At 37.6% G+C, this 17,791-nt stretch overlaps 1 protein-coding gene across 1 annotated transcript; it reads left to right on the plus strand.

Moving 5' to 3' along the window:
* Window positions 1–600: 600 nt before the first annotated feature.
* LOC122609047 lies at window positions 601–1,293 on the plus strand. Its single transcript, XM_043782109.1, has 2 exons — window positions 601–783; window positions 889–1,293. The coding sequence occupies exons 1-2, from the start codon at window positions 601–603 to the stop codon at window positions 1,291–1,293; spliced, it is 588 nt and encodes a 195-aa protein (XP_043638044.1).
* Window positions 1,294–17,791: the final 16,498 nt, after the last annotated feature.

Below are 17,791 nucleotides of genomic sequence, written 5' to 3' on the forward strand. Positions count from 1 at the left end.
TTATTAAAATATTATGTTTCGAAGATTATGCATGAGTCTTCAAACATAAACTTTTGATTCACATCAAATGCATTACCCATTTAAAGTTAAGTCAATGCCACCCACTTTGCTAAGAACACTTGCCAGTGCTTTTTGCTCTACGTGAGACGTAGGTGAATTGTATCTCTTCAAGGTGGATTACCACTCGTTGTGAGACAGCGGTGGACTATCTACATGTTCTTAATTGGGCGACTTAAAACGAGTTAAGAGGTGAGACCTTAACCCGTGGCATAAGATGGGACAAAACATGTTTACAAAACACTTAATACCTCTTTACAGTGTTGTTGTAAGTCCCATAAACCTAGGAGTTGCATGAATGCAATTATCGATTCTCGATTACCTTTTGAATGTCGTCATTTCTAGCAGATCAACTGATGAAATGATTGTATGTCAAGTTGGATCCTAGCCTTAGTGAAAGTAATTTGTTAGATGAATTTAACAAGGGTAAAATTACATTTCTTAAGGATAATTATCGAAATACTGATAATTGAACTTTTGTTTGTTTTGTAGATGGCAACAAACAATACCACTCAAAACATACATCAATCGGCGTTCAGGCTGATGTTGGAAAGGGAAAAGCTTTCAGGACCGAATTTCAACGATTGGTATCGTCAGCTCCGGATTGTTTTGAGAGCTGAGACGAAATACCAAGTCCTTGAAGAGCCAAGACCCGTTGCTCCTGCTGCCAATGCTTCTAATGAAGCATTAGCGGAATATGCGGCTGCATATGATAGACATAATGAGGTCGTTTGTCTGATGTTGGGAAGCATGAATGCTGACCTACAAAAGTAATTTGAGCATTCATTTCCGTGTGATATGCTTACTGAACTCAAGTCTATGTTCGAGAAGCAAGCTGGCGTGGAGTTATACGATCTTATCGATGTACTTCATGACTTGCGACATGAACAAGGAACACCGGTGAGCGCTCATATACTTAAGATGAAAGGATATTTTGTGCAGTTGGAAAGGTTGAATTATCCTTATGTAAAGCAAGTACAAATTGGTCTGGTTCTCAAGTCCTTATCTAAGGATTTTGAAGAATTCGGACGCAATTATACTATGCATAGCATGGATAAAACCGTTACGGAACTTCTTGCAATGGCTATTGAATTTGAAAAGAAGTTGCCAAAGAAAACCGCTACTCCCAACGTTCTCATGATCAGGGGGGGTAAGGTCCAAAGAGGCAAAAAACCGAAGGGAAAGGGCAAGGCTGACGGTAAAGGAAAGCAAGTTGCTGCTCCTAAACCTAAGTAGACCCCTCTGGTGAAGAAGGAACATCCCGCTAAGAACCTACCTTGTTACCATTGTAATGAAGTGGGTCATTGGAAGCAGAATTGTCCCAAGTATCTTGCTGAGTTGAAGAAGCAGCAGCCCGGTACGTCTGAGACTTCAGGTATATTCTTCACCATTGAATTATATTCATTTTCTAAGCGGAATTCATGGGTTTACGACACTGGGTGTGGTACTCATATCTGTAATTCTTTACAGGGGCTTAGAAGGGGAAAGAAACTGAAGCCGGGATCTTTACAACTGTTCGTGGGAAATGGCCTACCTGCAGCTGTGGAAGAGATCGACGATTATCATTTGGTTTTACCTAGTGGTTTAATAATTGTTTTGAACGATTGTCATTATGCACCTTCTATTACTAGAGGTGTTATTTCAGTTTCTTTGTTGAAAAACAACGGTTACGTTAATGTCTTTAATGATATTGGAATTTCAGTTTTCGAAATAGTGTTCATTATTTTTATGCTATTGCTTGTGATGGTATTTATGAAATTGATATGCGTGGTTGTGATTCAAAGGATAATTCAATGTATCATGTTAGCAAACAAGTCAAGTCCACTTCGGACTCGACTTATCTTTGCCATTGTCGACTTGCTCATGTTGGCAAGAAACGCATTGAAAGACTTCAAAGGGACGGTGTCTTGCAATCAAATGATGAATCATTTGAAAAATGCATATCCTGTGTTTTCGGCAAAATGACAAGGAAACCTTTTCAAAATAAACCGGAAAGGGCTAAAGATCTACTTGGACTAATACATTCGGATGTATGTGGCCCATTTAGACATGTGTCAAGGAAAGGTGCTAGCTATTTCATCACTTTTACGGATGATTTCTGTAACACCCCGACTAAGGCGGAAACACGAGATGTCACAGAACGACATGGTACAAAAGATTTAAATATAAAACATCAACACAAGTTTTCCAAATGACATTCAAATCCAAAAGATTACAAGTTCAAGATGACGTCTAAATCCATTACATAACCAAATTTATAATTGAAAAGATCAAATGTTTGCAATACTTGTCCAACCATACAACAAACACATAGAATCCAAGAGCGGTCCTTGAAGCTACTTACTGCTCTAAACCTGAAAAGCATGAAGAAAAAGTGTCAACTACGAGAGTTGAGTGAGTTCATAGGTTTTAACTAGCAACGCATATATATAACCCAACCACATTCAAGGATAATGAGTCTTAAAATTTCCAAGTATTCTTTCAAGTAATCATTTCCAAGCTTATGTTCAACTTATAATAACCAACATAATAATATCAATGTCATCTAGCCACATGGGCATATTTCAAGTAAACTTTGATGAGTAAATGCTTGAGCCACTACTACTACCATTTTATTAAGTCCATCAATATGTATGTAATTCATTTCATAGCACAAGCTGTCAATCAAGTGCCGTATTAATAATAATAGGGTCGTGCCATGGAGACGACCATTCAATTTAAGGTAGCTAGAACACCGCGTGGTCAGACTGGGAATGATGGCCGTCACAAAGGCAACCAAACATCCCACCGTTACGCGTTGGGTGGGTGGACAAATCCTAGGTGCGCAACTATCTAACTACAGGCCTCCACTTTTGGAGTAAATAGTAGTGCACCGAAAGAAAACGGTTTGACAGAACTCAAGCTCATCATAAACCATATCAAAAGCTATATACTATATATCTACACTTTTGGGTCTTTAACTAGTTGAATCCTTAGATCTTTCTTCATGGATTTAACACGCATGAGCATGGAATGAAAGATCCTATCAACTTTGCCCTCATCAAGTGTATTTTTAAGAGAAAACATAAAGAGAACACAATCTCTTGATAAAACCTTTTTAATATAAACAAGAATAAGATTAAACTAGTAAAGGGATGAAGATATATACCCTTGAAGAGCACTTTTTGATGATGAAATGATGCAGATTTTCGTGACCTATGAAGCCTCCAACAACCCTTATTTCAACCTCAAAACAACCCTTAATCCTTAGCTTAATCAAACCCTTGCTTAATCTAACCTAAACCCTTATTATTAACAAGTGTTTAGATGAGTTTTGCTTTGTCTTTCCTTTGTTCCTAGGGCTGGCCGAATTCAAGAAGAAGAGAGGGAGGAGAGGAGAGTTTTTGAGAGAGAAAATAAAGTTGGTGTGTGTAAAAAGTGAAGAGTGTGTTTTGTGTGAGTTTCAAGGGAAAGTTGGGAGATATAATATTCAAAAATGTGGAGTGTGTGAGGGGGGAAAGGGGCCGGCCTCAAGGGGGGTATTTGGAGGGGTTTGGAGTATTTTTTTTTTTGTTAAATTATAGTGTAAGTATATTAGTGTATGTATAAGTTTAGTGGGTATTTGTTTTTGTAAGTGTTTTGTTAGTTAAATGTAAGAAAATGATTGTTTTAGGTAGGAATATATAAATGTATGCATAAGTCATATATATGTATATGTGTATGTATATGTTTTTGTGTTTTAAGTTTGTTACAAGGTTCATTGGTTACAATTCTTGTAATTATATTAAGCTTATATATATACACTTATTATTATTCAAGCATTTTTTTTGTACATAAGGACTTATAAATATTTTAAGTTGCTCATACTATTTCCATGACCAAATATTAGTTAGTTGGCTTGATGGTTAGATTGTTGGGCATTTACAAGTGTTTTTAAATTGCTAGCTCAACTTGTGAGACTCGCTTTATTATTTATAACTTGATTGAACATTAATAAAGTTTTTGTTCAATCTTATTTTATTAAATTGAATTTAGAACAAATTAATAGCTTTAGATCACTAATTTAAGGGCATTATCTACTAGCTTCAAGTATAACTATGGCTTGCGGGAACATAGACAACCTAACTAGCACGTATATAATATTAAAAAGTAGGGTTGTTACATCCTTACCCCCTTAGAAGAATTCCGTCCCGGAATTTTAGTTTGCTTGGGGAGTAATTGCGGATATTTCTCACGTATGAAGTCCTCACGTTCCCATGTAAATTCGGTCCGCGTTTCGTATCCCATCTAACTTTAACGATAGGGATCTTGCTCCTTTTAAGGCGTTTCTCATCGTGGTCAAGAACTTCTATTGGCTCCTCGCGAAATTGGAGCTTATCTTCCACTCGTAGTTCCTCGAGTGGAACTACTTTCGAATCATCCGCCACGCATTTCTTCAAATTTGACACATGAAAAGTGTCATGAACATCTCCTAATTCTTGGGGTAACTTCAATTTATAGGCTACGGGGCCTATCCTAGCCACAATTTCAAATGGTCCAATGTATCGAGGACTCAACTTTCCTTTTTTACTGAATCTCACGGTTCCTTTCCATGGCGACACCTTTAAGAGCACTTTGTCGCCAACTTCAAATTCTAGGGGTTTCCTTCTTTGATCCGCATAACTCTTTTGCCGATCTCTGGCGGCTTTAAGCTTTTCTTTAATGATAGCTACCTTGTCTGTTGTTTCTTGGACAAAATCAACGGTAGCTAGACTTCTTTCGCCCGTCTCTATCCAACACATAGGAGATCTACACTTGCGTCCATATAAAGCTTCAAACGGTGCACATTGTATGCTAGAGTGGTAGCTATTATTGTAAGTAAATTCAGCATATGGCAAGTGTTCATCACAACTTCCACTAAATTCTAATGCACAAGCTCTTAACATATCCTCCAACGTTTGTATCGTTCGCTCACTTTGTCCATCCGTTTGAGGGTGGTAAGCCGTGCTTAATGCTAGTGTTGTGCCCATTGCCTCTTGCACATGACCCCAAAAATTGAGGTAAATCTACCATCCCGATCGGATATTATGGACAAAGGCACACCATGTAACGTTACAATCTTCTCAACGTACAAGCGAGCTAGACGCTCAGTGTTCCAATCTTCCTTGATGGGAATGAAATGGGCTGATTTTGTAAGACGATCAACAATTACCCATATAGCATCATGACCTTTCTTTGTTCGAGGCAATTTCGTCACTAGGTCCATTGCTATTTGCTCCCACTTCCACTCGGGAATCTCTGGCCATCGCACAAGTCATGCATCGGCTCACATATCGGGCTACATCTCCTTTCATTCCAGGCCACCAAAAATCCTTTCTTAGGCCTTGATACATCTTATCCGCGCCCGGATGAATTGAATACTTCATATTGTGAGCCTCATTCATAAGTATATCCCTTAAACCATTCACCTTCGGTACCCAAGCTCTTCCCTTGAAGTATAAGATACCTTCATCATCCTTGTCAAACCTCATTTCCATGCCACACAATGCTTCCTCCTTAATGTTGTTCCCTTCAAAGGCCTTTGCTTGGTCTTCTAAGAAACGATCTCTTAGAGACATTCTTACTTGTAAGTGGCTAATTCTTGCCCTTGGCACCTTAGTATTCACCTTCCTACTAAGTGCATCGGCAACGACGTTTGCCTTCCCCGAATGATACTTTATTTCACACTCATAGTCATTTAGCAACTCCATCCATCTCCTTTGCCTCATGTTCAACATCTTTTGATCAAAGATGTGTTGCAAGCTTTTATGGTCGGTGAATATGGTGCATTTAGTGCCATAGAGATAATGTCGCCATATCTTCAAGGCGAATACCACGGCTCCCAACTCCGAATCGTGTGTCAAATAATTTTTCTCATGTGGCTTCAATTGTCTAGACGCGTAGGCAATGACCTTGTCTCTTTATATAAGCACACATCTAAGTCCTTTATTCGACGCATCACAATATACTACAAATCCTTCCATTCCATCCGGCAAGGCTAGTATTGGGGCTTCACACAACATGTTCTTAAGCGTCTAAAACGCTTGCTCTTGTTCCTCACCCCATTCGAATTCTCTCGACTTTTGGGTCAATTGGGTCAAAGGCACCGCAATTTTAGAGAATCCTTGGATGAACCTCCTATAATAGCCCGCCAAACCTAGGAAGCTACGCACTTCTGTTGGCGTTTTGGGTGTCTCCCATTTCTTGATCGCTTCTATCTTGGCCGGATCTACATGGATTCCTTCTTCGTTCACAATGTGTCCAAGAAATTGGACTTGTCGGAGCCAAAATTCACACTTAGAAAACTTAGCGTATAGCTTTTCATCTCTAAGTAGCTGCAAGATTATTCTCAGATGTTTCTCATGTTCATCCTTACTTCTAGAGTATATCAGAATGTCATCAATGAATACTATCACGAATTTGTCCAAGTATGGCCTACAAATTCGGTTCATTAAATCCATGAAAACGGCAGGCGCATTTGTGAGACCAAATGGCATCACCAGAAACTTGTAATGCCCATAGCGCGTTCTAAAAGCCGTTTTAGGTACATCTTCTTCTCGTACCCTCAACTGATGATAGTCGGATCTAAGATCGATTTTCGAGAAATGCGACGCTCCTTCAAAATGATCGAATAAATCGTCTATTCGTGGCAGCGGATACCTATTCTTGATCGTCAGCTTATTCAACTCCCTATAATCTATGCACATCCTCAAAGATCCATCCTTCTTGACAAAAAGAATTGGAGCACCCCATGGCGAAGAACTAGGTTGGATTAAACCTTTATCAAGCAATTCTTGCAATTGCTCAGAAAGTTCTCGCATTTCGGAGGGCGCTAACCTGTATGGTGCTTTAGCTACGGGGGCTGCCCCGGGAACTAAATCAATCGTAAACTCCACTTGCCTCGTGGGTGGAAGTCCAGGTAGTTCGTCAGGGAACACATCTAGAAAGTCCCTAACCACCATGACCTTATGAGGGTCCTTACTTTTTACTTGCTTATCCACTACTTGTGCCAAGTATGTGTGATATTCTTTACGTAAATATTTCCTTACTTTCATAGATGACACTATCTTGGGTTAGACTCCCGCCCTATGGCCTTGTATTATAAGCACTTCATCATTATCTAAGGAATTTTAATGACCTTTTTCGTCTAAAGTTAACATACAATCAAAAATAATTTCCTTAGTCCTATACTCGTTTCCATTAGCATATTCGATATAGTAAGTTTCATCAAGCTCACTAGGTTTCTTACCAATCATTTCCTTAAATTCAAAAGAAATAAGACTTCTTTCGGCTCCAGAATCAAACAACATGGATGCATAGACATTATTTAACGGAAACGTACCTACGATGACATTAGGGTCATCACGTGCCTCATTTTCTCCCATTGCATACACTCGTCCTCTTGCTTGACCTCCTTGATTCCCACGGTTTCGATTTGCATTGTTTCCTTGATTTGCATTGTTTGCTTGATTTCCTCCATTACCTCGGTTGACTTGATTCCCATTGTTGCCTCGGTTTGCTGGGTTCCCACGATTTCCAACATTTCTAAGATTGCCACGGTTGTTGTTTGCATTTCCTCGTCCTCCTTGAGCTCTCCCCAACCTAGGACATGTGTTTCTCCAATGATCAGTACCTCCACACTCATGACACCCTTCCTGGATTCCTCTAACTCTTGCTCTACTTCGACAATAGGCAGCAAGGTGTCCCATTCGGTTGCGAGTTGAGCAACACTTGCATTCACCCAAGTGGCTATAATTACATCGGTTGCACCTTGGAAGCGTGCCACGGTACACCCTAGGGTTGGTGTCGGCAATCCCGTAATTCCTTACAATCTTTTGCCTCTTATCAGGACCATTCCCCTTACGATCACCAAATCGGCTTCCTCCTCCTTGCCTTGAACTTGACTCGCCTCGCGAGTATTTCCCTGTCCTAACCAAGTCATTAACCAATCTTGTTGACAAACTTATTGCTTCTTCCAGTGTGGTGGGGTTTGCTGCCGTGACCATCAATCTTACTTTCGGTACCAATCCGTAAATAAACCTCTCAACTTTCTTGGCCTCAGTGGTCACCATATCAGGCACCAGCACACACAACTCGTGGAAACGAATCGCATATGTCTCTAACTCCATTCCCTTCATAGCATGATTCCAGAATTCTATCTCCAACTTTTGCACGGCTGGCCTAGGACAATACTCCCGCTTCATCTCTTCCTTGAGCTGCTCCCAAGTCAAGGCATTCATCACGGCTTGACCCCTAGTAGTGACTTGGAGGTTCCACCAAGCGAGTGCCCTTCCTTGGAGCTTGCTAGCAGCAAACTTGACACGGTCGGCCGGTGCACAATCAATGATGTTCAAGATGGCCTCCATGCTCTGGAACCATGTGAGCAAACCAACTGGACCTTCCGTCCCATAGAATTCTTTGGGGTTGCACGAAGTGAAGGTCTTGTAAGCATTTCGATCATTCACATTACCTCATCCATCTTGTCTTCGGGCCGTGTTAAGGGTGGCGGTTACACTCTCCGCAATTCGAGTAGCAATGGTCGGCATAACGGAGTTGATTTGTTGAGAAATGAGGTCGGCTAGCTCGGTTCTCCTTTGGGCCTCTTCCTCCTGGCGCCTAGCCTCAGCATTTGTTTCTTTGACGGTCCTTCGTGGTGCCATGTCTCTAGAAAGGAGAACATAGTTTAGTCATTTGTATATAGGATTATATGGCATAGACCCGACTCACAACTTTCGATCTCACACGTGTTCATTTAAGTTACTTAGCGTAATAAGGCCACGTTTGTATGCATAGGTATACATATATATTTCTAAATTCATTTTCCTTCCTTTAATCACAACCTACTTATCACTATGAATTACAAATGGTTGGGTAAGCTTAAACACGTCAATCTTGTTTTTGGGCCTTTTGACAGATTTTTCCAGAATCTGTGTACGAACTTGGAGCTCGAAAATGTGGCTTAAGATGGACGAACTGGGAAAAACTCATAAAATATAAAATGTAGCCCCATGAGTTAGGTTTCATCTCCAACTAGAATCAGGTCAAAAGACCAAACAGAACTCCAGATATGGCCGTTCTACCAAAAGTGGTCAGAACTGATTTCCTGCTGTAACTTTCACTTTGTAACAAGTATAACCATAACACATATAGATTAACACATCATATAAAAGCAAAAAGGCATCAAGCTTCCATTCCAATGATCCAATATCAGTTTACAAAATTGCCATAAGCCAACAAGCATGTGATCATAGTCACACAATCACAAACAAGTTCAAGGAAATCATAACAAAGTACAAATAATTGTCTACCGAATAAGTTTATGAACAAAACATCCTTAGGGTCATTTCCTAAGCACAAGAGCCACAACAACGGAGCAAAGGGCTGCAACAACGCATCCCATCATGAAAATTACTTCATTGATTCGGCGTATTCCATCTATAGCCATCCCCGTCTCATCTCCCGTTTGGCGCATTATTGCCAACGCCCTTTCCATCATCACCTCTTGTGTCCTCACCCGAAACCTTGTATCACGTAAGCCATTGGCGATGCCCCATACTCGATCTCTCTCCTCCCGTGTCATTCCCATAGGAGGTGGAGGTGGCACCCCAAAGACGGGAAGTGGGAGGTTCTCTCCATGTCTTGGGCCGAAATGAAAGGGATGGTGGCAAGGGAGGCGCGGGTGGAAGTGTGGGTCATGGGCTGGAAATCGCCCATCGCTTACATTCAGCCCTAGGAGCTGGTGGTGATGGTGGAGGTGAGGGTGAATGGCGTACGGGTGGGCTAGAGGCCACACGTTGGCTAGAGGCAACACGTTGGCTAGAGGCTATGCTCCTAGTATCATCGTGTGACGGGTCCTCCATTGGTTCGGATGACTCCCCTTGTTGTGAGGGCTGTTGGGAGTCCATTGTGGGCTCCGTTTCCTCGCTTACTTGCCTCTCTCGTACCATGTCTACGAACGCATATATGTCTTCCGCGTGTCCGGGAGTTCTTGACACTCTACTTCTTTGTGACATGTTGTTTCCTACATAAGTTACATAAAACATAAGATGGTGACTCCCAAGCTTGACCACCGGGCAACGACATGACCATTCACAACCGACGTATAACAAAAGTACTAACGATCAACTCGACACTCACGACTCGCATAACCATATATAATCGACAAAATGACTAGAATTTAACTTGTGCATAGCTCTTGTGCATTATATCTAAATAGGCAAAGTAATACTAGCCAAGTGGGGGTATTAACTAAGGGTTCTAATAAGTAATGCAAACATTGGATTTGGTTATGTACCTTTTGCACCAAGAATCGTTTTAAAGCTTTATTTTCAAAAGACTCATTTTGAATATTCCTTAAACAACCATTTCGATCATTCCATATTAAATTTTTAATTAGGCATAGTTGATCAGGCTATGCATAAGTAAAACAAGAATACTTTATGATCAACTCAATTGTTTAAGAAATATTCGACTCGTTTTGAAAATACGTAGGTTATAGCAAAAATTCTCTATAACCTTGGCTCTTGATACCATTTTTCTGTAACACCCCGACTAAGGCGGAAACACGAGATGTCACAGAACGACATGGTACAAAAGATTTAAATATAAAACATCAACACAAGTTTTCCAAATGACATTCAAATCCAAAAGATTACAAGTTCAAGATGACGTCTAAATCCATTACATAACCAAATTTATAATTGAAAAGATCAAATGTTTGCAATACTTGTCCAACCATACAACAAACACATAGAATCCAAGAGCGGTCCTTGAAGCTACTTACTGCTCTAAACCTGAAAAGCATGAAGAAAAAGTGTCAACTACGAGAGTTGAGTGAGTTCATAGGTTTTAACTAGCAACGCATATATATAACCCAACCACATTCAAGGATAATGAGTCTTAAAATTTCCAAGTATTCTTTCAAATAATCATTTCCAAGCGTATGTTCAACTTATAATAACCAACATAATAATATCAATGTCATCTAGCCACATGGGCATATTTCAAGTAAACTTTGATGAGTAAATGCTTGAGCCACTACTACTACCATTTTATTAAGTCCATCAATATGTATGTAATTCATTTCATAGCACAAGCTGTCAATCAAGTGCCGTATTAATAATAATAGGGTCGTGCCATGGAGACGACCATTCAATTTAAGGTAGCTAGAACACCGCGTGGTCAGACTGGGAATGATGGCCGTCACAAAGGCAACCAAACATCCCACCGTTACGCGTTGGGTGGGTGGACAAATCCTAGTTGCGCAACTATCTAACTACAGGCCTCCACTTTCGGAGTAAATAGTAGTGCACCAAAAGAAAATGGTTTGACAGAACTCAAGCTCATCATAAAACATTTATCACGTTGAACATACGATATAACCTCATTTCATAATCATAAAATCAAGAATCATTTCATATATATATATATAAAGCAATTTTCATTTACATATCATGCTTTTTACCCCGATAGTTAAACACATAAAATAGTTTGAAAGGGGGCTATGACTCACTTGATTTGAGAGTGAAAGAGAGCTGATCAAAAGTGAGATCCTTGGCTAGTGGTGTCTTTCCTCAAGCAAGCCTAAACCATGGTATTCGAAATATGCACAACGTAAGTGTGTGTTGCATGACTAGTAAACTAGATCATGAGATGTATGCTAGTAGACTTGCCCATCTTTGGTTGTTGTTTAATTATGGAATTCAAGTACATTATGTTGTTCACCTCATTTAGTTGGGAGATATTTGGTAGTAAAGGTCATTCGTACGATTTTGTTCGGTTATTGGAATTTCGTTAGTTTACTTTGTTATATATATATTTTTCATTGCATACTTTGTTTAATAACCATATTTGATATTTGTGTTCTTATAATATTAATGTTGATATATCTTACTGATTTATAATTATTTATTTAATTTAATATTATTTAATTAATTATTTACTTATTTTATTGATTTATTATTTAAATAATTCTTTATAATTATTTTTAAGTCCTTAAATCATCTCTAAAATTTATAGATAATTATAGATGGATTATCTACTGATTTCTAAGCCTTTTTATTTGTAATACTGTGATTTTTATATTTATTTGTGCATTATTTCTATTTATTTAATAATAATGATTCATTAGTGACTTTTACTTAATAATTTACTTTTAAATTGTATAGTTCTTGTTTCCTTGCTTGTAATTATTTTTCCCCAGTAGGTTTTGATCACTTTTATCATTGGTTAAGTAGCTTTGATCAGATTCATGGTTTATATAACTTTATTAATTAATTTATATATCTTTTAATTACCATTTTAATTCATTAAATCATAGAAATCCTTACAAATCACCACAAGAGTTTTAGTCCGAAAATTTCAGCCCTTTTTGGCAACTTATATCAACACAAATTCATATCAATTCAACTTCTCTTGTGTCTTGCTTAAATTGAGGACTTTATAATTAAAAATCGTTTACCGAAATAGTGATTTTAGCCTCATTCTTAAGCTATAAAGGTACTTCAAAATGGATTTTCATTCTTAAATCAAATATTAAAGTAAGTTCATCATACTTTGGTGGATCAAGTCGTGATAGTGGTGGTGGTGTGATAGGTGTAATTTTGTGCTTTCGGTTAGTGATTTATTGACCCGAAAAGGTGATTTTTGAGCTAATTCTTGCCATACATCAAGTGACTTGCATCTTATACATTTGGTATATCATATTTCCAGTAGGTTTGTCATGATTTCATGCTCAAAATATTTATGGTGCAAGTGTGTGCTCAAAATGCATTTTTACAAGCTTTCGGTTTACGATTTCAATCATATTTTAACTTGTTTTGATCCAAGCTTTATACTTTTGATATTTTATAAATTTTTCCAGAATATTAACTTCAAGATTAACATATTTTCAGTAAATACAAGTCTCTAACCATCTCATAATCCAAACAACAATCCAACCTTCTTAAATCTAACATGTATGCACTTAAATCAATACTTTTTAACATAAATCTTTATCCATCTCAAATCCATCAACATGAAAACATATTTTTATGAAATATTCCAGAAATATATGTACAAATATTATATAAAATATGTTCATCTCTTTATATAAAAAGTTACTTTACAAATATCAAAACACATCAACACTTTTTGATACAACTTTTATGGATCTATCAATATAACATCAAATACATATTTTTTTATCAAATTTTCCAGAAAATATTTCTTCATAATATACATTAATATGACCATCTTTCACAAGAAAAACCATATCAAAAGCTATATACTATATATCTACACTTTTGGGTCTTTAACTAGTTGAATCCTTGGATCTTTCTTCATGGATTTAACATGCATGAGCATGGAATGAAAGATCCTATCAACTTTGCCCTCATCAAGTGTATTTTTAAGAGAAAACATAAAGAAAACACAATCTCTTGATAAAACCTTTTTAATATAAACAAGAATAAGATTAAACTAGTAAAGGGATGAAGATATATACCCTTGAAGAGCACTTTTTGATGATGAAATGATGCAGATTTTCGTGACCTATGAAGCCTCCAACAACCCTTATTTCAACCTCAAAACAACCCTTAATCCTTAGCTTAATCAAACCCTTGCTTAATCTAACCTAAACCCTTATTATTAACAAGTGTTTAGATGAGTTTTGGTTTGTCTTTCCTTTGTTCCTAGGGCTGGCCGAATTCAAGAAGAAGAGAGGGAGGAGAGGAGAGTTTTTGAGAGAGAAAATAAAGTTGGTGTGTGTAAAAAGTGAAGAGTGTGTTTTGTGTGAGTTTCAAGGGAAAGTTGGGAGATGTAATATTCAAAAATGTGGAGTGTGTGAGGGGGGAAAGGGGCCGGCCTCAAGGGGGGGTATTTGGAGGGGTTTGGAGTATTTTTTTTTTTGTTAAATTATAGTGTAAGTATATTAGTGTATGTATAAGTTTAGTGGGTATTTGTTTTTGTAAGTGTTTTGTTAGTTAAATGTAAAAAAATGGTTGTTTTAGTTAGGAATATATAAATTTATGCATAAGTCATATATATATATATGTGTATGTATATGTTTTTGTGTTTTAAGTTTGTTACAAGGTTCATTGGTTACAATTCTTGTAATTATATTAAGCTTATATATATACACTTATTATTATTCAAGCATTTTTTTTGTACATAAGGACTTATAAATATTTTAAGTTGCTCATACTATTTCCATGACCAAATATTAGTTAGTTGGCTTGATGGTTAGATTGTTGGGCATTTACAAGTGTTTTTAAATCGCTAGCTCAACTTGTGAGACTCGCTTTATTATTTATAACTTGATTGAACATTAATAAAGTTTTTGTTCAATCTTATTTTATTAAATTGAATTTAGAACAAATTAATAGCTTTAGATCACTAATGTAAGGACATTATCTACTAGATTCAAGTATAACTACGGCTTGTGGGAACATAGACAACTTAACTAGCACGTATATAATATTAAAAAGTAGGGTTGTTACAATTTCAGTCGTTATGGTTATGTTTACTTGATTAAGCATAAACATGAAGTCTTTGAAACATTCAAGGAATTTAAAAGTGAAGTGGAGAATCAACTCGGTAAAACCATCAAGATCCTCCGTTCGGATCGAGGTGGTGAATACTTAAGTCAAGAGTTTAAGGATTATCTTAAAGCTTGTGGAATAGTTCAACATCTTACTCCTCCATATACTCCTCAACACAATGGTGTTTCGGAGAGAAGGAATCGAACCTTGTTTGAAATGGTTCGATCGATGATGATTCATACGACTCTTCCTTTTTCGTTTTGGGATTATGCCCTTGAGACTGCTGTTCGCATTCTCAATATGGTTCCAACTAAGAAAGTTGACAAGACACCGCATGAATTGTGGCATGGAAGTGTTCCTCAATTGTCTTACTTAAAGGACTGGGGATGTGAGGCGCTTGTGAAACGAGATACGCCTGACAAGCTTGCACCTAGATCTGTCAAGTGCATCTTTGTAGGATACCCAAAGGAAACGATGGGTTACTACTTCTACTTTCCTACAGAAAACACTGTCAAGGTTCATCGATATGCTGAGTTTTTTTGAAAAGAAACTCATATCTCAAGAAGACAGTGGGAGGATTGTTGAGCTTGATGAGCATCAAGAAGATGTGTCAACTTCTAAAGATACTATCAATTTTCAACTTGGGGGGAAAATGTTCAAAGAGATGAATCTCAAGATGAACTTCAAGTTGAAGATGAAGCGATTCCACTTCATAGGTCCTCAAGGACCATACGTGCTCGTGATAGATTAAATCTTATGATTGAGTCTGAACAACACGTGGTAGGAGATTTGAATGAACCTCCTAATTTCAATGCTGCATTATCAAATCCGGAATCTGAAAAATGGCTTGAAGCTGCGAACATGGAAATGAAATCCATGAAAGACAATCAAGTCTGGAGCTTGGTTGATCTTCCACCAAATGGTAGAACCGTTGGGTGTAAATGGATCTTCAAGAAGAAGACCGACATGGATGGAAATATACACACCTATAAAGCTCATATTGTGGCGAAAGGTTATACTCAACTCTTTGGAGTTGATTATGAGGAAACCTTTTCTCCGGTTGCGGACATTAGAGCTATTAGGATCATCTTAGCCATTCATCTTAGCCATAGCAGCGTACTATGACTTTGAGATATGGCAAATGGATGTCAAAACCGCTTTCTTGAATGGTTTTCTAGACGAGGAAGTCTATATGGACCAACCTGAAGATTTTTTCGATCCAAAACATCCCAACAAAGTATCCAAGCTTCAAAGGTCCATTTATGGACTAAAGCAAGTATCAAGGAGTTGGAATAAAAGGTTTGATGAAGAGATCAAAAAGTTTAATTTTGTTCAGAATCCTGATTAGCCATGTGTATATCGCAGAGCTAGTGGGAGTAATGTTACTTTCTGTCAAGTCCCTCACTCAATGGTTTAACCCACAAGTGTAGAATAACAAGTTAAGTAATCACTAGATAGGACTAGTATTAAACGTCAAGTAAGCACTAGATTGGACTAGTTTTACGATAAATATAAATGCAAGAATATATATAACGTAATACGTACTTAAGCAATATAAAGATAAGCAAGTAAGTAAGTGGTGAGACACAATGTAATTTTCAAGTGTATTTTATTTATTGATGTTAAATAAAATACAAGGTTGTTGCGGAACAAGATATTACAAAGTAAGTATCCAAAAAAACCTATGAATTACAAGTGATCTAATCTTTGCTAAAAAAACTCTTTGATCGAAATACTTAAAGTTGTGAAGTATGACTGTTTAGATCGAGAGTATTTGAGCAAAGACACCAAATTGCAAAAGTATGTAATTTGAACGAGGAAGTGAATTGGTATTTATAGGCAAAAAGAATAAATATAATATTCTTTTTGCCGTACAAATATGGTTACATGCATTTAAGGAAATTACTTTAATTCCTTAAAAGCATTGATTAAAGTACAAGAATAAAGTCACATGATAGTGACTTGTCTTCTAATTAACCAACCACCTTTACATGCGTGTAAGGCTTTTAACAAAAGACAAATGGATTGTCAGGTTAAAGGCATGTAAAGGCATAAAGTCAATTCCTCGTAGGCAGTGTTTAGACTTGTAAGGTCTAGAATACTGACATGGACTCCAGTCAGGAGATCTGGTAAGTCTTCCAGTGAGCTCCACTATTTGTCAGACTTCTTTCTTCAGACTTCAGTGAGAATGTTCTTCAGTGGAAAGATCTTGACTGGAGTGAAGTCCAGTGAACAAATCTGGTGGAATCCAGATTTCTATACAAGTAAGTTGTTCACTGGTCTTCACATAATTTCTGGACAAATCTTCAGAGGGCTCCAGTAGTTATGTCTGGAGCAAGTCCAATAAATCTGGACCTAACAAATTCCGCCTATTTGTTTACAAATTATGCAAGGATTTTCAAGCTTTTATCTATACAAGTTTGTGCTTGAAGAATCCTTGAAAATTTTGACTAAGTCTAATTTGAATTTCTGGAGAGCCACTTTATAGATCATTAGTGTTCCCAGTTTGTACATTTTAATTTCTAGACTTAATCTAGATAAGTACTTGTAAAAAAAAAAGGAATTGCAACTTATATTTATAGACATCAACTGGAGGAAAGTTACAATTTTATCAACATTAAAATAAATACAAGTACAATATCAGAGTCAGGCCTGTTTTTTTTCAGCATGCCCAGCTGGCTCTTCAGTGGCCTTCCTCTTTACACTTGGAGATGAAGACGAAGTAAGAGAAGTCCTTAGGCCCAGCTCCATCTCCATCAACTCCTTCCTCATCCATTCTTTGCCAATTCTCTTCATAAAGTATTTAATATCCTGGGAGACATCTTTACCCCTGAATGAAAGACCAATCTCTCTTAATTCTGACCACCCAAAAGCCCTGATTGAAGTGTCTTTTCTTTCATCAGTAAAGTTCCCTTCTCTGAAGAGTTTGACATGGAACTTAGAGAAGTTGTCATGATTTTCTGCCAGATGGATCTCAGCACCCAGTATTGATCGAACATCAGCTCTAAATTGTGACAAATGTTCATGCTTTTCTTTTGTCTGAGCCCTTTTCACCATTTCATCCACTTCCCTGGACATCTTTCTCTGTTCAGCAACTTGGTGAAATTTTTCTTTATTGATCCTTTCAGTTGTGTTCAAGGGAATGAAGGTGCTAAGATCTGCATCTCTGGCAACTTTGGATTTTCTGACTGGTGCCTTGGGTAAACCCTTAACTTTCT

Source organism: Erigeron canadensis, chromosome 7 (genome assembly GCF_010389155.1).
Source record: "Erigeron canadensis isolate Cc75 chromosome 7, C_canadensis_v1, whole genome shotgun sequence".
In the NCBI taxonomy this organism is placed as follows: Eukaryota; Viridiplantae; Streptophyta; class Magnoliopsida; order Asterales; family Asteraceae; genus Erigeron; species Erigeron canadensis.